We start from the raw sequence: 23,692 nt of genomic DNA, 5'->3' as shown, positions 1-23,692 counted from the left end.
CATGCTCGGTGTGGTACTCAATAAAAGAGGACGTCAGCAAGTTCACAAGACAAATGGCTTTGATAGTATCAGGCATAGCCTGATCAACTTAAGGTGCCTGGAATTGTATGTAGGGGATGGGGTGCTCCTCTCAGATGAAGGAATGAAGGAGTTCTGGGCTAAGCTATGGGCAGCCATGGCAATGGCGGGTTGCGTCTAAAAGAGACTGGAACGTACCCGGAACTCAGTGGGGAGCAGTGAGTGGAAAAGTGTTGGTATAGAATGCATAACGGCAAGGCGGTGTGCCAGATGAAGGCCATTTACTTGCTGATGCCTTGCGGCAATACGAATCGACCAACAGGGGGAGTAAGCAGAGAACAACACTCACAGCCCAGACCCACCAGATAGCAGGGCACAAAATGGACAATGTTGCAAGATGAGCTACTACCCCTCGTGCACAGAGAAAAATACAACGCAAACCTTTATTGCTCCTCAAAAGCGATGTGCATGATTGACGGCATATCAACAAGTAAAGGATATCTTAAAATAAGGGAGGAAGATAAGACAATTGATTTATGGCAAATATGATTTATGACCCGTCACATTGTTTAAGCCCCTGTCAGAATGATTTAGGATACTGTCAAAATTATTTATGGCCGTGTCAGAGTGATTTATGGCGACAGCGTAATTTATGAATGCAATGACATACAGGTACCAAACATACAAGTTAACAAAACTGCGGCGAAGAAATCCCAAAAAACACAACCCATGCCTGATGTATTTTGTGCGCGAATCGGTACATGTGAATGTTTAAAGAAGTCCAAGTGTGTGGGTTATCACAGCAACCTGCCATCAGCATGACTGCTTCTGTGAACCGTAGCTGCCTGCCATCAGGTTAATTTATTCTAAGCTGAACAGCAAGGGCATCCTGGTTGCCCAAACAAACACCCGCTCTAGTGAGTTTAGAAAGTGTAAAAACGCAGCCTCCGTGATTAGGTTACATCTGCATTTAGCTGCCCGCCCAAAGACTGGTTACTATTGTGTAGCAGCACATTCAGAGTAATCCACGGCGCACATCTCCCGTCAGACAAGTAGCAATTAAAATGAATATCAGACCAGGGCTGAAAACAAACAGAAGAGAGTCCTGTTCTGCACCAGTTGAAGACTTAACAATCACAAGCTACATGGCGGGCTACATGGGAGGCTCTCCATGAATGCACTCTTAAACTCATGGTGAGAGAGCCCTGTGAGAACAACAAATATCCCCAACATTCATAAGGAGGTACACTGCTGCTCGCTCCAGAACACTTATAATATATAATAGATGTATACATACAAAGCACATGTTCAACAACAAAAGCATCTTGAGGCAGAAATAGAGTGGTATATTGCCAGCCAACTCAATCGTAACAACTTTACCGACCCCAGAAGGATTAAAAGTTGTGTGGATGAATTAGTGAGGCATCAGATTTAGCTAGTTCAAGAACGCACACTACAGCAGGTGGTCTGTGCAAAGTCAATCCTCAGAATGCAATGTGGATCTGGGTGGGGTTTCTCCATGTACAAAAGAGATTAACATGATGCAAGTAGCTCGCAAACTGATTATGGGCGCACCACCTGCCTCTCAAATGTATGAGGCAAGAACTACCTGAAGTCACCCTACGTGATACTAAGACTGCTCTGAAACCAGCCATTTCCCCAAAACCGATCCCGAGCACAACACAACATATGCATGTAGCAATCTCTACCAAAAGAATCCCAAATGGCTCACAAGAAGCTTGTGCGCTCCAAATCAATGAGGGGACCACCCTGGAAGGAGTTGTCAACACTAAACAGATTACTAGCATGCCACGTGACTGCCACTCCAAAAGCGCCCATAAAGCTCACCCAAAAATTACAGGAGCCCTAAAATGTTGTCTTTTTCACACTAATTATCAGTGTTACATGTTGCTCCTTCAATCTATTTTTGAGTGGCTTGATAAAGTAGCACACTGACAACCCTAACATACAGAAAATACATCTGTTTGACTGGATATGCCATGGAGACTTTAAAATGTCACCATCTAATGTAGTAAACATACACAGTTCGTAGGGTCAGCATGGCAAATACATACAGACAAAGTTGCTGCATACTTCTGTGAGCTCTACTATACAAATCACCCCCACCTCACATCCCTGGAAGACGATAGGCTTTGTTGAACACTTCGAAATCTAGAGTGGTGTGACACACCAGAAGGGACATTGGATGTATAATCTCTTTTTACATCTGTATAAAACTGGTCCCTATGACACCCTATAAAGAGTAAATGAAAGCTATCAATTTGGTTTCACACGCCATGGATTTCACAACTTTGGTATTCTAATGTTACAACACTCATTACTAGAGTTTTTAACAAGCAAACGAATACCAAAGTAACAGAGTGTTGCCGAACTAAATGAGGCTTTCATTGATCCATCACTTCAGACATCTTTTTGGGAACTCCGTCAAAGTAACCAAAGTGACCATGTTGTTGGTTTGGTTTTTGCATGGTTTTATTAACATCTCTAGGAGCACATTAATGAGGTCACATCATGCATCATGCACCTCAATGATATTGTATAAAATGTTAATGTGTTCTGCCCTCAACAAATAATTCCAATGGATTTCAAACAAGTCAAAATTACTTATCAGCGAACACTATGACATTCTGACAAATTGGGCACACTTAAATTACACGCATCGAAATGCATTCAAAAGTTATTACTGCAAATTCATTGTTGAACATCGTTTTGCTGTCCAGGAGCAATATTACAGAAACTTGCACAGGTGCAAATAGCATGACAACTCTGTTATGGACTATTTAACAGCTATGAGAATACGCAATACAGTCAACAAATTTTGCCCCAGTCAGTCAGAGAAAATGTATTTTTATCAGCTTAAAAATAGTTTGCAGAAAATATTTGAAACCTATAAATTACACACTGGCTGTTCAGATAATTATACATCTGTGGGGATAACGATTATATATTTTTTTACATTTCAGTTTATATTTATCCATATTTATTTTGTGTTCTCTGAATATGTGAAGCGGTGATAAGATATATTTCCACATTTACTTAACTAATAAATATGTGCTCATATTTTGACGCCTGTTGTGTTTTAGCAAATAAAGCAGCCAAATATAACATAACAATACACCCACAAGTAAATATTGACATTGCACTACACATGGATGTTAACATGTCATTATTTAATTAAACCTCATTCTGTTTTTTATCTTCCCATGCAATGTATCTGCTCATCTGTTGGCCTGAAATTAATGAAAGACAGTAAGGAAAGGCATTTAAAAGAAGCTCGATTTCATGTATTTCTCCATTTTTTAGAACAAATGCAGACAGGAAGAACACTGTTTTCGGTCTGTATTTATCTGTAAAAATTGAAAGCTGGCAGCTCGACATATATGGAATAAAGACTGTAAGCTTTGCTTGAGAGCACGCATAACAAAAACTGAGCCAACGGAGTTCGTTGTTTTTTTCATTCAGGTAAAAAAAAATGAAACTATAAGATTTTTAGCCAAAAGTAAGCCTATTGGTTTTTTTTGTTAATACTAATTGTCTACCTAAGCACGAACATGTATCTTAACATTTTCTGAGCCGTTGGGACACTAATACCGTCAGGCACATGGTGACTTCAAGTCGAAAATAAGGACTCTACATTGACTGTCTGTTTTAAACTATAACCCTTTAGAGCTGCGTGCGATTATAAAGCACTGGAATGTGAGTGCAGGTATCTCATGGGGTTTGCTATACAGACCTGCAGAGAAAACCTATTAGAAAGTACAAATTGCATAATACCAGCCAATTTGTTTCATCTCCCACATATCTAATTATAAATATGTGCAACATTAATAGATTTAAACTAAAAAACACCGATTATAGTGTGCTATCTGGTTTGTACCAGTTACAAGCCAGTACTGTTCCACGAAAAGCACCTGATGTTTAAGATGCTTGCGCTACATTAATTAATAATGTTCTCTGTTAAAACAACTCGGGGGTGAGGGGTCATGCTTATCATTAGAGAATGGTTTTCGTTGCAAAAATTTACAAAAGCATGCCCTCAAACAGTCAACGGTCCCGACTGTGCACAAATTGCATGCAACTGTAAGAGGAAGAGAAAATTCCACCCACTTGTAAATAAAGAAACTATAATTCCAAAACTAGCATTCTGGTTTTCTTAGGATTTTTAAAACATGCTCTTACTTGTGATTAATGGTAGAGTTTTTCAATTAAGGAAGTACACTCAAACCTACCCAAAACACTCCATGAGAAAAAACATTTCGAATGATCCCACATACTTCTCAGACAAAAGGGCCCATATATTAGACATACAAAAGAACCAAGTAATGAAATCCTCCCCATTGAGGGATATAACATTGTAGAAGAGATGTGGGCATGCCGCGCACTTGTCTTCCTCTACTCGCATTGGACAAAATTGAAACCCATTATTAATTACTTATTCCTCAGAATCTAACAATGCTGCATGCTGCTCACACCTTTCAATAACAAGCGTTTGCAATGCAATAGGTCTTGCATTATTAAAGTTTGAGCTATTGGCATTGCTAATAATAATGCAACACCAATACCTCAAACATTCAGTAATGCGAGACCTTTGCATTGCAAATGCTTGTTATCCTTTTAGTTGTAGATGAGGTCCACTGCTTTTTAGAAAATTAACCAGTGATCACTGTTTTGTGTGTGTGAAGTTAATTATTTTCTATGTTTTTCTGTTTAGATTATATCATATATAGCGTTACTGTATAACTTGTGTACACTTGTATTTGTGTGAAAGGCAGCTGTGCTCTGCATGTGTGCAGAAAACTGCAAATAAAATGAGAAATTCTCCTAAAACAGGTGAGTGGTGAGAGACTTTATGAGCAAACAAAAGAACATCAACAGAAAGCTATCGTTAGACACACACCATGCCTGTGCAAGCTACTTGGGAGTCTCTCCTTTACCGTGGGTCAGCCATGCGCTTGATTCTCCGGTCCCCTCCACTATCCGAAGCCAGTGAAGGTTTCTGGGAAGTCGATTGCGAATGGCGGTTATGGCCGTGAAATGAGCACCACGTCCTAGAGACAATGGATGGCATTTGTCTACAAGCGGTCTAATCTGCCTGCGGGAACAGCAATGCTCAGGTGGGTCCCTGGTCTAAGTTCAGGTCAGTCACTCAAATGAGGGGAGCTGGACAATTGCTCCTGTGGGATAAGACAGAGGCAGTCTTGGATAATTAGTGTATACCAGAGTGTATATGCTTACATAGCGCTACTTCTGTGTTTGGTTAGCTGTGGTCGCAGCGCTGCTTCCCACTTTGGGGAAGGCAGGGTGGATTCAGTTGTCCGTGACACTGCGGAGCCGGGTGCTAGCTTCAGAGGGAGCACTCAGCATTTGGCACTGGGCAGACCATTCACATTGCTCTTCATTTGACTCACTTCCACATACATGGAAAGGAGGCTGCAAAAGCGAGGGTTTCAGTGCGATGGGTGTATTAACAGAACAGAGTCATCCAGAATGTGCAGTGCAAACAAATTGAAACAGTTCGGGAGTAGCGTTATAACATTAATTTAGCACCCACGTCTGTCGCACTGCACCTCGAAGGACTTTTACAACATGTGCTGCTTTGTCAGCTGGCTTGCTAGCTTAAACAGGAAACATGCAAATAGGGGGTGGGGCGAGAGTGTTAAATCTAAGCAGCGAGAGCAATGTGTTGTCATATGGGTGAGGGTCGTATGCGTGAGGGAGAGTCGCAAATAGCGCTTCTGCCGAGCCTAGAGGCCCAGCGCTGCGTTGGAGTGATAGGTGAGAGGGGGAAGAGAGAGATGCAGCCTGTTTCCTCCTCTGCTTCCCTCCCTCTTCTGTTGAATCTACTCTAAATTTAGCTGGTGTGTTTTATCTGGTGACACAGTAATTTAAAAACTACAATGCGGATGGTCTTTTCCGTTGCCACTTTTTAATGTGCGGGTGGTGGCGGGGCAGTGTGTGAGCATCACGTACCAATGGAAGATTCCTTTAGAGGTGGGATAGGCACAGCCCATTGCTAACACACTGAAGACCTGTGTGCAGTTACTGTTGTGTTTCTAGGGTCTCTGAACTCCGTGTGAGTGAGTGGGCTTTACCCCTCCCTCTCTCCCCCACGTAACTCACTTCAGTTAATGGGTGTACTCACTGACTGTGGGGGGTCCGTGTGGCCGAGAGGAGCTTTCCCAGTAATCGTCTCTGCTTGTAACCGTGAGGAACCTGAGAAGTGCTGTGCGCCTACTGTCACCGCTGCCTGTCCGTAATCTGCGTGATCAGCTATGAGGAAGTATCACCGCCGCTGGCCAGAGTTACGTGCTGCGATCGTGATCTTTGTGGGGGTGCATGCCTGCCATTTACTGATTCTTGCCATCGGGCAACATTTGACAAAAATGCGCCTCACTGAGTGGAAGCCTCCTTTTCCCGCACCCCATCGACTCCTTGCAACCAGTGGTGCACGCGAACCACGGAGGAGCGGGGGGAGAGAGCGCGGGGAACGCACGCTGCTGCGCGTCTATCCACCGAGGGGAATGGGAGTTTCAAATGCGGGACATTGTCCCGCCTTTGCCCAATCGGGGGCTGTTTTTTTTTTTTTTTTAAGCACGCACTAGCCACTGCCAGACTGGGATAGCAAAACCACACACACGAGCGTGTGGGAAGCTTTCTAAACCCCGTACAAGAGATCTTGCGCTGCACGATCAGTGCTGCACACTGCAACGCTAGGCGCGAGACCTAAAAACAGCAGCCCAAATCACCCCTGCTCTCAGAAACTTCATGACCATCTTTATAGTATTTGGAAAACCAGTTGGAGCATTGTACACTAGTATGGTTAGCCCATACTAATGAAATAAACACATACTGTATATACCAATAATGTGTCAAATGTCTGTGCAACAGCTAATTTCCTTTTCACTGCAAAGTTAAAGTAGAAACCTGTGACAAAATCAGTCAGTATTTTACTGGAATCAAAATCTTGTCCAGTCTTTAAGCAATATCAAAGTTACAATCTGAACAATCACACCAGTTATACATGTGTTAAAACGGTGTGCACTAATCTTTCTATTTGTCAAGAGCTTTTCACCAAGGTACCCTTCTGAACAGTTCATGGCTTGTAGGGTCATCATGAGAGATTCTCCCACGTGTCCAGCACTAGAAAAAGTGTGCAGCAAATGTAGCAAAAAAGAAGCATTTCATGAAAGTGTGTTAAGCTAAAAGGAGTAATGAGTTGAAACCATTTAAGTGTCAACACAGTTGTGAATGAGAATGACATGGGTAATCAATCTGATTCGGACCAAGGCAGCATGGTGATCATGTTGAGGGAAGAGCAACAATGTGTGGATGTGCCTCCGAAGGATGGTGTGGAATTCTCATTGGTATGCGGGACCACCATGAAGAAGCTGTTGTGCAATGTAGATGGAATGAGACCAGTGTCAACGCAATGGCAGACTCTAGATCGTTATTCACGTTTATTGGTGTAGTTGGGGAAGAGGATGTAGCCTTATGGCCAGAGCAGTCGCCATCAACTCTGGGGAACCGGGTTAGAGTCTGAACATCGAAGCTCAACATCCTGTGATTCTGGCCCAATCACTTAATCTCCCCATGCCTACCAAAAATGAATGTGTCCTTCTGTAACTAAACTGGTGCTCATTTAAAGCACTTCGATACCAGATGTTTCTGGTCTAGTTAGCGCTATATAAAATTCTATACAAAAGTTTTAAAAAATGGAAATGTTTGGGGAAAGTGAATTTGATGAAGTCCAAGGTCAAGCCTGCTGCATATGGAGGCAACCCCATTGAGGTGGTGGGTGAAAGCGATGCTCTATTGAATTTCAAAAGGAATGAGGCAGAAGGCACCAGTGTATGTAGCCTCTAAAAGGGCCATGTTTACTGGGGTAGTTAGAGCAGAGAAACCTGGAAATCATGCAAGATCCTAACAGCCCTGAAGAGGTCAGGTTACGTAAGTATATAATGGGAGTGAGGTCTTCAGAGAAAAATGCCTGGACAGAAGCCTTCCCGGAAAGGTTCAGCAAGGAGTTAGGAAACATTAAAGGGTTCACGCACCAGAATCATTTGAAAGCAGGGGCTGGCCCTGCTGTGCATAAGGCAAGACATGATCCCATTGCCATGAGATAAACATTGAAGGAGGAACTCAGTAAGTTATGGCAGCAAGGAACAATTGAACAAATTGAAAGCTCAGAATAGCATTCCTACTTGCCGGGAAGCCTCATGGTACCCTGAGGATGTGCACTAACTTGAGGGAACTTATTGATAGAATATGGGTAGACAGACATCCCGTGACCAACATTCCTGAAATGTTAACCACTCTAACAAGCATTGGCATAGCCAATAGGTCTCGCAGTTGGGACCTTTTAAGTGTTTAGCCATGCAACAGTTGGTGGTGTTGCACCAAGGATATTCTGCTGCATAACTAAATACTTATAGGGTCCAAAAAGCAAGACCTATTGGATATGCCAATGCTGGTTTGTTTTTTTGTTGCTCTTTTGTTTAAGTTGCCAGATCTACAATAGCTGGACAAGGTTTTTGTTAACAGTTCTTTGCATCAAATGAACTTGTTTTCATTGCTCGGAATTTTGTTTCCATTCTGGTTGTAGGAAGTAGTCATTCCTGGGGGTGTGTGGGCTGCCTCGCTGTGCACCGAACTTTGCAAATGAGAAAAAGTCTGGTGCAGGCGCAATTTACAAGCGTGGAGTGAGTGAGCACCAGGAAGCATGATTCACTCACAGGAGTGAATGCACAGCACCTGCATACTCGGCATGGTTTAAGGAAACTCGACCCACTCCCTCCCAGACATCAAACACATATTTACCAAGAAACTCTGAGAAGAGCCTGCCTGCTGCACAGACGGCTGGTGGTGTGCGTGCCTGGTGAACGCGTGCACTGACGGTTGGTGGTGTGTGTGCCTGGTGGAAGCGTGCACTGACGGCCGGTGGTGTGTGTGCCTGGCGGAAGCGTGCACTGACGGCCGGTGGTGTGTGTGCCTGGTGGAAGAGTGCCCTGACGGCTGGTGGTGTGTGTGCCTGGTGGAAGCGTGTACCGACGGCTGGTGCTGTGTGTGCCTAGTGGAAACGTGCACCAACGGCGGGTGGCGTGTGTGCCTGGTGGAAGCGTGTACTGACAGCTGGTGCTGTGTGAGCCTAGTGGAAGCGTGCACTGACGACTACTTGTGTGTGTGCCCGGTGAAAGCGTGCACCGACGGCTGGTGGTGTGTGTGCCCGGTGAAAGCGGGCACTGACAGCTGCTGGTGTGCGCCTGGTGAAAGCTTGCACTGATGGCTGGTGGTGCGTGTGCCCGGTGAAAGCGTGCACGACAGCTGGAGGCATGTGTGTGTGTGTGTGCGCCTGGTGAAAGCGTGCACTGACGGCTGGTGGTGTGTGCCTGGTGGAAGAGTGCACTGACGGCTGGTGGTGTGTGCCTGGTGGAAGAGTGCACTGACGGCTGATGGTGTGTGCGACAGGTGAAAGCGTGCACTGACGGCTGGTGGTGCGTGTGCCCAATGAAAGCATGCACCGATGGCTGGTGGTGTGTGTGTGTGTGTGTGTGTGCGCCTGGTGAAAGTGTGCACCGACGGCTGGTGGTGTGTGCCTGGTGGTAGCGTGTACCTACGGCTGGTAGTGTGTGACGGCTGGTAGTGTGTGTACCTGGTGAAAGTGTGCACTGGCGGCTGGTGGTGTGTGTGCCTGCTGGAAGCGTGCACTGACGGCTGGCGGTGTGTGTGCCTGCTGGAAGCAGGAGCATTCACAGTGATAGAAGACACAAATGAAACTGACGAAGGGGAGAAGGGGGAGAAGGGAGGGGGAGTGCAGCAGAGGAGCATGATTCCCAGCTATAAGCTGACCAGGAGGGAGGGGGAAAAGGGAGGGGGGTAGTGCAATAGAGGAGCCCGATTACAGCAATAAAAACACAGATGGCAGCTGTGCACGTGCACAAGCTCGTGAACGCATGCTGTAAGCCAGCAAAAGCCTCTGGTGGAACTTTTAAAAGCCACTTACTAAATGTCTCGAAGACACAGCGCATGCACTGTCTCAGGCGAGACCTATGAAGGAGGAAGATCTTTACCGCATTAGACATGTTGTCTGCTTACCATCAGCTTGGCTTACATAGGGATTTCTGCCACCTGACATCCTTAGTGACTCATAATGGAGCTTTTAGATTTAATCTGATGCCATTCTCCACATTCCCTAATGCATTCCACATTCCATTCCTAGCCACCCAAATGAAACCCAACACACCTTCCCCTTTATACAAAACAAACAAGCATTGGCATAGCCAATAAGTCTCGCCTTGGGGACCTTGTAAGTATTTAGCTATGCAGCACATTATTCTGGGTGCTACAATCTATTGATACTTCACTAGCCATTGGTGAAAGGGGGGGGATGGGGGCCACAGCCGCCAGTGAAGGCAGGAGGGGCTTGTATGGGGCACAAGAGAGTGAACAAGCAACGTGGGTCAGGCCCTACACCATAGAAGTGGGCAGTGCCCTTGTAATAGCAACGGAAGAGTGAGCTTGCAGAGTGTTAGAAAAAAGACCTAAGAGTAGAACGAGCTACGGTCAAGAGATTTGAGCAGAAGTGAGGGTGCAAACATTGAGAGAGAAACTTAGACAAAAGTAAAACAATGATTAAGACTGAAGAGTTGAGCAACGAGGAGAGTGCAAAGATTAAGCGGAAACAAGTGGGCAGAAAGGCTAAACAAGGTCAAACCAGGCTAATTACATTCCTAAAACGATAGAAGATTAAATTAAATAATACGCGGGGAATAACTTCAGCGAGACCGAGCGGTCAACTCAAAAGGGTTAGATTTGACACCTGGGATGTAGTCGCTTCAAAACATACACTGGAAAATCGTTAATCTCTCGGCTTCTGATAAAAAGTGGAGTATTCCTCAAAACGTAATTAAAACAATTGTACGATAACAGGCCCATACAGAGAAATCATACAAGAGCCATTATGTATCCTATGCATATTAAATTATGGGGATAGACCAAAACGCCATCAAGTCCCTCAGCCTACACGCAGGACGACATTTCTATCACTGTAAAAAAGCTTGTCATTTATGTACATGAATTTGGAACCACAGCATAACTCACTAATACTCGTTGGGTAGAAATGGTCGTAAAATATTTGGTCCATCCCATAGTCGTTATAGCACACTGCAATGTATTGGAAGTCGTGGATGGGGCCTGGATAACTCTGTGGTCTAGATGGCGAACTAGCGTTGCACCCTTTGTGGTGCAACTCAATCCTAACGATGCAAGATACTGAGTCCAAGAATGTGACTGTGCACTAGGAACAGCAGCAGAACCAAACACTCATTGAAAATGTGTGAATGTCATAATTTTTGTTTTATTATTGGTCTACTTCCGTGGCGCACACGGCAGCAAATCCGCTCATCGCCCACGTGTGAAACTGCCCTAACCAAGTTCACAAAGCGATTTAACGTCACGTCAGGGATAGTAAGTGCGATATAAATAAACATAGTTGCAATAATAAGTAATAACGCACACACCGGCTAGATACCTCCAAAATAAAATAAAACCATGCTTATTACTACAATAGCCTAGCGTTTACTTATAATGAGCGTCCCTGTGAATAGCGATACACGCAACATGAAGGGCATGAATAAGGGAAACAATGGCGCGTCGGAGGAAGCGGTGATGCATTACATAAAAAGCGAAAGTGTGGCGCGTGCAACCTGAGACAGAAAGAATGCAGCTGGGAGCCTGCGGGCCCCTGCTCACTCCCAAGACCCATAGGCCATGGGACTGAACGTTCACAAAAAAGGCGGGAGGTACTCCCGCCTTTGGCCATTTGCGTGCTTTCATTATTGAAAGCCACACACAAAGGCCAATGGGATGTGTAGGAGGAGGAAGACCCACACGGAGAAGTCTCTTGGAAGTCTGAAGTGAGTCCAAGAGGCCCTCTCCTAGCAGCACATGCACACTGCGCTAGGCCAAAACTAAAAACAGTTGAACAACCTATAAAGGTTTACAAAATTATCATAGTATGCACAATCATGATACATGATCACATAACCAACCAGTAGTCTTCTCTCCTCCCGAGTTCTGGTGTGTAGAAGACGATTCCTATCCTCAGCAAAACCTTAAGTCAACTTCCTTCAGACTGCTGCCCTCCAATACAATGCGCAGGTCCACCCATGTTCCGAGCATGGATTCCTTTCCTGCTTGGTGACCAACATTGTATTGCCAGCTTCTCATTATTTCCCCATCATCTAGCTCCTGAGGAGCTTTGCAAAGCAGTGGTTATCTCATTGGTCACTTTGCATCCTAGACTATTGTAATCCCATGTATCTGAATAGAAATAGTTACTCCCTGAATACATTTCAGACAGTGCAAAATGTGGCTGTGCGGCTCATCCGCAACATCCTGAAATACCTTTCTGTGAAAGAAGGTCTTCGGAATTTGCATGGGCTGCCAATTAGAAAGCATGATAAAGGAGCAATCAGGTCTGCCTTTCATTGGTACAGACCAACAAGGCATTTGAGATCCAACTCTGGTAAGAAAGTTGTAGCTTCTAAATTTTGAAAGGCACAATGGGGCGCCTGCTCCTTCTCTGTGGCAGCTGCAAAATTATGGGACACCGTGCCAAAATACATCGATGAGATGAACTCCATCGCCTTTTGAAAATATTTTACAACCTGGCTTTCACATCTTAGGTTTGTACTTTTTGGATTCACTAGATTAGTTGTTGTTCTTCTTTTCTTTTTTGTAGGTTAGGGCTGTATTTCCCCTCTCTTTTTTCAGTGGGATCAAGGAAATCCTTAGATGTAGCACATTGATGCCTGCGGGTTAAGAGCACTTTATAAATCCCTTTTCATTTTATTTATATATTTTCCCTGTGCAACTCTCCTTTTTCCATCTACTTGTGCCTTTTTCTCCTCCGACACATTAAACCCATTCATCCATGAACACACCAATTTGTTTGCAGCCACTCTTTCCTTAAGTAATGCAAAGGGTGAAAAACCTTTGACTGCATTGGGAGATGTGTGTGTATAGTTCATATTAAATCCTCCATCTGTCTGCACCAATCCAACCCATTTGCCAAAGATGACTGTACATTGTCCTTAAATCACCAGGTTGCATCTCTCCACCAGACCGTTACTTTTGGAATGATATAGGGAGGTTGTCACATGCTTCACCAGCCACATGAACTTGCCAAATTCCTCCAATGTAGATTATACCCTTTTAACAGTCACTAACTCTATAGGAGCACCTTCACTTTAGAACAGAGCATGGAAGAATTTCACCACCTCCTGATAAATTTGACATCTGGCCATCGTGAACAATAATCTAGCAACACGATTCCATATGTATGGCACTCACTTAACATGTTCCTAGGTCCAATTATACCAATGCCTTGTTTGACCCTTGGCTTCTCTGGTACAGGCAAACACTCCAATGGGCTAGGTAATGTCACTTGTGACTGGTCACTTAAAGCACATGCAACACTCTAAACCCCAATGTTCCACTTGCCCGTCCGTTCCTGGCCACCAAAACGTATCCTTGATTCTCCTTTTCATTGCCCTCGTTCGGACAGGCCTTTCATGTGCCAGCTCAACTACTTTCAATTGTATTCTCTGGGGCACAACCAATAAATTGGCATGGCTCATTATACAATTCAGCACACTTAACTCCTCAAATACTTCCTTGAAAATTTTATGTGAGTCATCAATTCTCCCTTTGGGCCATCCTTTATCCAAGTACAACAGTAAATCCCGAAGCTCCACATCCAGATTCACTACATTCTTCCTTCGGCACATCGCATTGGGTCCCTAAACAGCCACAACCACTACCCTGCCAGTCCACTCATGGACAGATGCCATCCTCGTCGCCAGTGAATAGTGTTCCATCAAGGACAACGCAGAGGCAGAAATCCTTTTTAAAGCTTAAGTTTACTTCAAGAGATAAGCAGCACCCGTCAGAACAGCCCAAGGGAAAGTAGCTGCCTGCAATTTCAAATAAAACATTCCACCCTCTCAACGTGAAGTCACAACACTCCACATTCCCCAATACATTCTAAACTCTCGATTCAATTCCAAGCCACCCAGATGAAACATAACACTTCACCTATGTGGTCAGCATAGGATCCTTTTACACCAAAATAATTAGAATTAACTGTAATATGTCAGCGTTATCCCTCTGCCTGCTTAATTCATATGTTCAACCGCTTGTTTTACCTCTTCACCACTTTTCACCTAAAATACTGCACATTTGCAGGTGGCATCCTCCAGTAGCTTCAGAGAGATAGAGCAGAGACAGTTTGCTAAGTGGATTCTTGCTTCAGGGCTATGTTCAACTAGACCCATTAGAGTGATCCGAGTTCACTGGAAGCAGGACATGGGCTTACTGCTGACAGAAAAGGCAAACTAAGGACCTCCAATTATAAGCTGGAACAGTTCGCTCTCCTCCCAACACTGTAAAAGACCTTAGGTTGATATTAAACAAAGATCTAACTCTGATCCCTCCAATATATATATTTTTTAAAGAATCAAAACTTTGCCCTTTCCATCTAAGAATACAGAAGGGTCAACCAACTTTTATACTTTAAAGAATTTAAAGCTACAGTAACCTTGGCAAGCAACACCCACTTCAACACTGGAATTTTGTAATAGTATTTATCTGTGTTTTAAAAAAAAACATCTGAGCAAGATTAGGTGGATAACCAATGCAGCAGATTTCTTAGAATGTTAATACGTAAGTCTGACAACAGTCCCCGGGGCATGAGCGAGCCTTGCTAGTTTGATCAACAGAATAAGATGTATGCATCTTTCACACAGTTTGTTTGCAATGAAGGAAAAGCGATTTAATAAAACATACTGAATAAATAGTCTTCAGACCGAGTTTTTAACATCAAGAAATGTTAAAACGTTAGCGGTTCCACACAACTGGAAAGAGAGATATCTGATAGAAGAGCTTTATCAGTCACGACCTATAGTCCTAATAGCTTTCCAAATTCCAAAAGTAAACTCTTTCTATCTCGAAAAAATAAATAATTTAATTATCCAACCATAGAGTTGTTCACAGTAAACAAAATCCAAGTTAAAAGAAGTATGATCTAGGAGGTGGCACAACAGTTCATATATGCTCACGCAGTAATCAAAGAAGGATGTGACCGTATGTGGTCATAGCTCATTCTGCCAACGTGGTTATGGCGAGTACTGCATAGTTCGGTGTTAACCCCATCTGGTACCAGCAACTTAAGATTTAAGCTTTAAAAAATGTGCTAGAAGTGTACTCCATCTAATCTTGTCTTTAAGATGGTGATCGTGTCAAGAGGATCATTCAACTGAGTTCTAATCTTAAAATTTCATTAAGGGAGTAGCATCTCAGTCTGATTTGAGGACAGGATGAACTTAAGGGCAACATGAAAATCTAATTATTTCGATATATTCGCTCTTATGCCATTCTCATTGGTCACTGACTTCATCAGCGACCAATACTCGCAAAGTGACAATCAGACCTTCGTGGGTGACTTTAATCTCCACTGGGGCTCACAGCAAGACTCTTCTGCGAACTCGCTGGCCACCTTCCTCTCTGCAAACGATCTTATCCAACACTGCACAGAATCAACACACTCTAAGGGCTCAATCTTGGACCTTGTTATTTCTAAAGCAGGCATGCTTTCTATCACTACCCCTATTCTTGTAGACTGGTCTGACCACCTCCTCATCTCATTTTCTCTTCAACTATCACACTCTATAACTCTTGGCCAACCTAAGAGGACTATCTCCTGGTTCAGTGATGGCAAACATATTGATGTTGGTTCCCTCTGTGAATCAGCTTTGTTATCACTTCCAAGGCTAGACCCGAACCTAGATGTTGACAAACTCACCTCCCAATGCCTCACAGCTCTTGCAGCCGAAATCAATAACGTCGCTCCACTCAAAAGCAAAAGGATAAGGCCCACTCCCTCAGCACCATGGTTCAACAAATCCCTCTATGAGTAAAGGAAGCAGCTAAGATTCCTGGAGAAACAATGGAGGCAAGTGCCCTCCACCGATAATTTGGCCACGCATCGCTCAGCAAGATCCAAGTACCACAAGCACATCTTCCTTGGGATAAGCGGCGCACTTCAAAACCCTCCTTGACTCAGCCAAAAATAGACCTAAAAAAATATTCGATCTCATCAAGATTCCTAACTGCTCTCCCCCAAACTCCAAGTTGGAGGATTCTTCAAAGAGAGCAGCGGATTTCGCTGTATTCTTCGATGAAAAAGTGAAATCACTTGTGGATCAGGTCGCTCATTCTACCCCTCCAGAGGAGCGCAAATCCTTAGCCATTTGGCAGAACTTTGACCCCATATCTGAAGACGCCCTTCTCAAGTGCATAAGCGAAACAAAGCCCTCCAACCATTATCTGGACCCCATCCCCAGGGCCATTGCCATTGACTTCTATACCCTTTCCCTTTCCTATTGGACCACTCTGGTCAACCTCTCCCTCTATCAAGGCTCCCTTCCTGTCTCCTTCAAAACTGGACAGGTCACCCCTCTGCTTAAAAAACCCACTGCTGATGAGACTGACTTCAACAACTTCCGCCCCATCACTAACCTACCCTTTCTTGCGAAGATCACAGAAAGATGTGTAGCGAAACAACTCTCTCGTCATATCAAGGACAATGATCTTCTTGACAATTGTCAGTCTGGCTTCATCCAAAACTGCAGCACGGAAACAGCCCTACTGCAAGTGGTTGATGACGCGCTAAGGATACTCGATTCGGGGGGGGTCCTGTCTTCTAATTCTCCTTATCCTTTCTGCAGCCTTTGACACTGTCAATCACAACACCCTCCTCAATATTCTTCAACAGAGAATGGGCATCGAGGGCACTGTGCTCAAATGGTTTGCTTCCTTCCTCTCCGACAGATCCCAAATGATCAAAATAGCGAAAAGTTTTTCATCTCCTGTGGCGGTTGGTCAAGGTGTTCCTCAAGGCTCTATACTTGCACCCACATTGTTCAATCTCTATTTAGAACCACTGGGAAATCACCTAAGTAAATCCGGAATCCACTATCATCTCTATGCAGACGACACTCAAATCTACCTCAAGGTTGCCTCCACTCACGATCTCTCCATCCTAAGCTCTACTCCATTCAAAACCAATCATTGTCGACAGCGCAAAATCCCTAGGTGTCATACTCGACAAAAAACTCAATCTAATCTCACACATCAATTCCATTGCAAAGTCCGTTCTTCCCGGAGCAGGACCTGATAACCCTGGTGAAATCGCTGGTCCTCTCCAGACTAGACTACTGCAATTCTCTTCTTACTGGCCTCCCCAAATCCCACATGTCCCACCTTAAATCTGTTTTCCATTCAGCAGCTCGTTTCATTTATGGGGCCAAAAGAAGCGACCACATCACACCGATGTTATCCACCCTCTGCTGGCTTCCCATCGAGGCTAGAGCTATCTACAAGACTGCCTGCATTACCCACAAAGCCTTGCACTCCTCCTCACCTCGCTACCTGACGAATAAACTGAAACTCTCTGGAGGCTCTAGACCATCACGTAATGCGGAAAATCTACTGTTTGAACCTCCCACTTTCAAGAAGGAAAGATCGATGGCCCAATCCTTTTCAGGCAACGCAGTGAGAATCTGGAACTTTCTTCCGCCTCAGCTCCGGACCACCGCCTCCTCCCAGGCCTTCAAAACGGACCTCAAAGTTCTCCTCCAGAGACACCTCCAAAAGTAATTCACGTCCTATCTATTATCTGAAGGAAGACCTCCCATTACTGAAAAGTCTATGCTCCATGACTATGGAAGTGCCTTCCCAGTGTGTTCTTGTGGTTGGAGTTTTGCCATTTATTGCAGTATTACCCTTGTACCTGTGATTGGTACTCTTTTGTAACATGCACACACCACTCTTCTCTTGTAACACACTGTTTGCTACCTCTCACATTTTGTTTGCCTTTGAAACTTGCACAAGTGCCACCATTGCCTATGTAACGTTTGTTCTTGTGCCTGAGTGTTTAGCATATATTGCAGTATTATACCTCTAATTGTACTTTGATTTATCTTGTAACCTGCACACTTGTCACTTTTTCCTCCTGTGCACCGTTTGCTACCTCATGTATTTCGTTTGCTCACAATTGTCACTTTTACCTCATGTAATTTAATGTCTGCTTTTGTAATCTGTTCACGTGTAATGTTCTCTTCATATATCACTTCATGTATCAATTCTGTTCCTATTACGAAGCGCTCTGACGCCTTCGGGTAAAGTCTGCGCTATATAAAAACGCATAAATAAACCTTAAAAGTATAGATCTGTTCTGAGGCAGACTCTGTGCTATCTACTTTTTGTACTTTCAACATGTGGCCCCTAGGAAAACGTTAAGTGGAATCCTTAAACTAGCTACCCAGATATATTACACAAGACAACTGAGTCTACACACCTGCTGCGAAGAGGACAGATTAAAGATGTACTACATGTAATACTTCATACAACCAGATAATAACGAGGGGGCTTAATGGTAACCAGAAATCAAGGAACACAATATCTTACTCAATAGCATCAATGACTGGCGCACACGTGCTAATCGGTGAGCACTGATGTCTGGTAAACCGGTTACTCCGGTACACACCTTTGTCACTCAGGTGATTCGAGTCTCCAGTAACTCGGGCATCTCTGCGCTGTACACCTGTCATGATCCCGCCCCCTCCGGTCTGAGACTGGCTGGATCTTCCTAGAGCTGGACACGTATTGGTCGCTCGAGCTTTTCACTCTGGCTACCTCGATAGCAACAAACAGCCCGAGGCGAGGAGACCCCCTTGTACTGTATCCAGAACCCAACAAGCTCCCTCACGGAGCAGTCTGGTGTCTGATACTAGCGGATATTTCCTCTGGGCACGATGTCTCATATCACAGCCCCAGTCCCCTTACCTGGAATGGGTTTACATCCACCGGGTCCGCGAAGGGGTTGCTATCGAAGCCAGACATGGCAGCAGTCACGGAGCCCCAAGGGGGCGCTTGACGATAAGCGGGGGGCAGTCAATTCTCTTCACCGAGGTGTATGTGAACACCTCTGCTTCTCAAGTTATAGGATACTTCCGGGTTCGCCCGTGCCCGCGCAATCTCCTTCCGCCACCTTCCAGAGCCGCGCTGACGGGGAGGGGTTACAGAGGACCGCCCCTTCTATGACGGACCTACAATAAGGCGCGGCTAACTCGGTCTTCAGCACTAAGCGTGGCGTTCCACCTTTCGTGTCGAGGAAAGATCGAGCGCGTGAAAATTTGTGACATCACGCAAGGTGTGTGACAAGAAAGGTAGTGCATCAGCACGACCAGGGTCGGGATGTATTTGATCAATAATGCCAGGCGGCCATGATAGAATCAGGCAGAAGCCTTTAAAACTACAGGAATTAAGGGATTTTTCAGTGCTTGCAGCCAAGTATATACAGCGTAGAGAACTCCGGCAAACCCCTGCTGGGATGGTGCTCATTCGAAATCTTGAATAGCACTGCTGATTGAGTAATTTCTGCACACAGCCATGGCTGTGCTACGTGGAACTTTTTGATGTAAGGGGCGGGGCGACAAAGCAATGGGAAATGCATGACTTACTCTCACGCTTTAGGTGTTTAAACAAATAACTTCTCATCACCGTGTCACAACGTTGCAGTCAGTCACTGGGTTTTCATTTAATCCCTACATTCCGGCATTTGCAGTCTTCGCACTTTGTCCAGGTAAAGTGTAGTCACCTGCATACTTAATGACATTATGAGCCAAGAAGAGGTAGGATTTTTTCAGACTTCAAAACTTTAATATTCCCTCCTAGTCCTGTCTCCCCGTCCCATTCCTTAACAGTGAGCAATTAGTCTGCTCTACAGAAACCTATTACAGCAGCAGCAGTCTGAGAAACTTCCAGTTTTTTTTTTTTTTTTTTTTTTTTGCGTTGCAGTTTGCCTCCGTGCCTAGCTGAGCTATGGGTAAGTGTTCCATTTTCTTTTTTTTTGTATTGCGGCGGCCTGCTTTAGCGGCCACCTTTGTTTTCATGCATTTTGCCCTCCTGTGCTGCCCGATGTGCTGGTTTTATACGCGGCTCGCTCTAGCGTCCGCTTCTGCCAGGTACGCTCACCTGTTGGGATGCGGCCTGCTTCAGCGGCCAGTTTCCTGTTTGACGGTCCCGCAGCACCCTGCTTTAATGGCGGGGGTTGCAGCGGTGTTCTTGAAGGCGCGTGTGGTTGTTTGTGGTCCGGCTTCTGCGGGATGGATCCTGAGGGCAAATTTGGGTGGCCGGCTTTTTTTTTTTTTTAAGAGCCGGCCCCTTTTCCAGTTCCCGCGGGAGCGCGGGTCCTCGGGACTTCGTTGCTTTAAGTTGGGGTCCTTTTTTTCATGCACTCGTCCTCTGTGAGTGCCTGTTTTGGTGTTTCGTGGACGTTGTTGTTTGCAGTCATGGACTCAAGTGTCTCTTCCTCTGCTGCTCCTCTTGATGCCCTGCGCCTGTTGATTAATGAGGCGGTGGCTGCTGCTTTCCAGGCCAGGGACGCTGCTGGGCCTCCCTCCAAGGTGCCTCGTGGTTTTGTAGATCCGCAGGCCGCTCCTCATGATGAGATGGGTCCTGAGGAGGATGAGGGTGACCAGGGGTGCTTTGTTCAGGGTGCTGAGCTCTCTGGCTTGTTCGCCCATGTGTGAGACAATTTGGGTTTCGCTCCTCCAGTGTCGGATGTCCTGGAGGATGACTTCTTTACGCAGTATCTCCAACCGGCTCCTGACTCCTTCCCGTTGCATGGTGCTCTGCGCACGGTGCTGGATCACGAGTGGAAGGAGGTGGATAGGTCCGCCTTCCCTCGCTTCTTGTCCAGGCGTTATCCTCTGGAGGGTTTTGCTGCTGAGTTTCCACAGGCTGTCAAGGTCGACAATTTGATGGCTGGCCTTTCCTCTCAAGGTTTGGTCCTGTCGGATGACGCCCTTCCTGCAGATGCTGTGGATAAGCGTGTTGAAGGGGCGGTGAAGCGTTCCTATGCTGCTTTCAATTTTTCTCTCCGTGCGACTGCCTATTAGAATTACATGGTCCAATCCCTCCTCAAAGAGTTTCAGGCCCTGTCCCTTCTGTTGCAGGATGGAGAGGATGCCACCCCTCTTTTGTCTCTGATGGAGTTGCAGGTGCGATCCTTGTCTGGTCTTTCCTTTGACAATTTGAGTACCGCTGCGGCTGCTTCTGGTGCTTCGATTGCTGCACAACGTCATATCTGGATGCATTCCTGGAAGGCTGAGTCTCCCCAGAAGTCGGTCCTCCTTAAGTTGCCCTTTGGGTGTTCCAAGGTGTTCGGACCTCAGCTTGAGGAGATGGTCAAGCAGTTGGCGGAAAACCGCAAGCTTGTGGCTCTGGTCCGCCCTCCTTCTCGGGGATGAGGTTTTGGCTACCGTTGCGCTTTTGGGCCTTCTGCTCAGGGCGCTTTGAAGTCCTTTTGTGGCAGGGGTCGTGGCCTGGGGGCCCCTGGAGGTGTCAAAGCCCGGCCCCCAGCCAGTGCTGCTGCTGCCGCTTCTTCCTCTTCGCAATGACTGTCTGCCTTTGCCGGTGGGTGGTCGCCTTCAGTCTTTCCTGCCCCAGTCGTTGTCCGTTCCGGATGCCTGGGCGGTTTGGATCGTGTCAGAAGGTTGTCGGATAGAGTTTTCTGCTCCTCCACCTCCGGTCTTCCTTGTGACTCCCCTACCCCGTCTTCCTCTGAGAAGGGAGGCGTTGCTGGCAGGTGTGTGTCTTCTGTTGGAAAGAAGGCTATCGTGGAAGTTCCTCCTCTGGAGAGGGGCGAGGGTTGTTATTCGATCCTCTTTTTGGTCTCCAAGAAGGATCTTTCGGATCTGCGTCCTGTTTTGGATCTAAAGAGGGTCAATAGCTTCGTTCTCCATCGTTCATTCAAGATGGTGACTGCATTCCATCCTTCCTCTGGTGCTTCCGGGGGGGCTTCCTGGCGTCCCTGGATCTGATGGATGCCTATCTGCACGTCCCGGTCCATCTGGCGGATCAGAAATATCTCTGATTTGCTGAGGGTTCCCGTCACTACCAGTTCAGAGTACTCCCCTTTGGCCTTTCATCGGCGCCCAGGGTTTTCACGGAGCTTGTGGTCCCTTTGGTGGGTATTCTTCATTCCAGAGGGCTTCAGGTTTTTCCCTATCTCGATGACTGGTTGATTGTTTCTCCTTCTTTTTCTCAGGCTCTGTCGGATGTGGACCAGTTTAGTCGTCTCCTGGGTTCCTCGTCAACCACCGTAAGTCCTCCCTGGTGCCCTCCTAGTCCCTGAAGTTCTTCCGCATGGATCTCAGCATGGTTTTCCTCTGCCAGGACTTTGTTTTGTCACCTTTCTTGGCTTCTGTCCCAGTCCCAGGTGTCCGCCCGTCTCTGGTTGTGGAGTCAAGGGGAGATGGTGTCCACTTTGCATCTCCTTCCTTGGGCCAGGCTGCATTTGTATCCCCTCTTGCATCATGTCCTGTCGCACTGGGATCCTGCCTCCCTGGACTACGAGGCCCTGATACCGTTCTCTCTGGGGATTCAGGTCGATCTCTTGTTGGGGTTATCCCCTCATTCTCATTCCCGGGGGTACAATATTCTTCCTCCACTGGCTGTGGTTGTGTTGTCCACGGATGCCAGTGCCGTGGGTTGGGATGCTATGCTGAGTGCCTCCAAGGCTCAGTGTCGGTGGTCCGGTTTCGAGTCTCTAGAGTCCTTGAACTGGAAGGAGTTGAGGGCGGTCTGGTTGGCTCTTCGATGGTTCGCTCCTCTCCTTCGGTGTCTTGCGGTCTCGGTGCAGACAGACAACCAGGTTGTTCGGGCTTATGTCAATCGTCAAGGGTACATGTGTTGGTCTCTGTTTCTCCTCTCCAGGAAGATCAGGCTTTGGGCCGAGCAGACTCTCTTGTCTCTGACGGCAGTCTATCTTCCGGGGAAGGAGTATGGGCCTGCGGACTCTTTGAGCAGGGTGTTCCCTTCCTCGGTGACTCTGTGTCTGTCCCCAGATCTGTTCGATCTGATTGTCCTCCGGTGCCGCCGTCCTTGGCTGGATCTTTTTGCCTTGGAGGATTCTGCCCTTCTTCCTCGGTTTTGCAGCCTTGTTCCCTTACGGTTGGCGTGGGCGATCAATGCTTTCTCGGTTCCTTGGTGAGTTGGGGCTCCTGTTTGCCTTCCCTCAATTTGCTTTGATTTCGCGGGTCCTTCGGAAGATTCGGTCGGACCGGGCGGAGGTTCTCTGGTTGTGCCGGAGTGGTCTCATCAGTCTTGGTTCCCCCTTCTGCTGACCTTGTCTGCATGCCCCCTTTGGAGGTTTCCCCTGTGTCCCTCCCCTCTGCGGGCTCCTCTTAGGATTGCCTCCCTGCGCCGCCTCCGGTTGGGGGTTTGGCACTTGAGAGGTTGAGTTTGTTGGGTCAGGGTTGCTCAGTTGAGGTTGCCGGTGCCTCCAGTTGTCGCAACGCTCTTCCACCTTGAAGTCCTGTGCCCGTCATTGGAAAAATTTCTCCTCCTGATGTCTTAGGAAGGGTCTCTCTTCCTCCTCCTGTGAGGGTGTTGGACTTCTTGCGGGATGGTTTCATCTTGGGGCTCGCTGTTTCTTCCCTGCGTGCGCAGTGGGCTGCCATTCTTGCTTTTCGGGGTTCCTCTGTGTCTTCTGTCTCTCCGTTGGTGGCTCGCCTTCTGTAGAGTTTTT

The 23,692-nt window shown here is 46.2% G+C and overlaps 1 protein-coding gene across 1 annotated transcript in view; it reads right to left on the bottom strand.

Moving 5' to 3' along the window:
- The window catches only part of SCAMP2 (secretory carrier membrane protein 2), a 313,781-nt gene extending 294,583 nt beyond the window's left edge, over positions 1-19,198 (bottom strand). The window contains exon 1 of the mRNA XM_086959331.1: positions 18,943-19,198. Within this exon, the coding sequence (XP_086815457.1) occupies positions 18,943-18,999 (57 nt within the window). The 5' untranslated portion in view covers positions 19,000-19,198. The remainder of the gene's footprint in view (positions 1-18,942) is intronic.
- Between the last annotated feature and the right edge of the window lie 4,494 nt (positions 19,199-23,692).

Source organism: Lissotriton vulgaris, chromosome 2_2 (genome assembly GCF_964263255.1).
Source record: "Lissotriton vulgaris chromosome 2_2, aLisVul1.2, whole genome shotgun sequence".
Classification (NCBI taxonomy): domain Eukaryota; kingdom Metazoa; phylum Chordata; class Amphibia; order Caudata; family Salamandridae; genus Lissotriton; species Lissotriton vulgaris.
The sequence above is the reverse complement of the archived record's forward strand: the minus strand, read 5'-3'. Positions and strand labels throughout refer to the sequence as shown.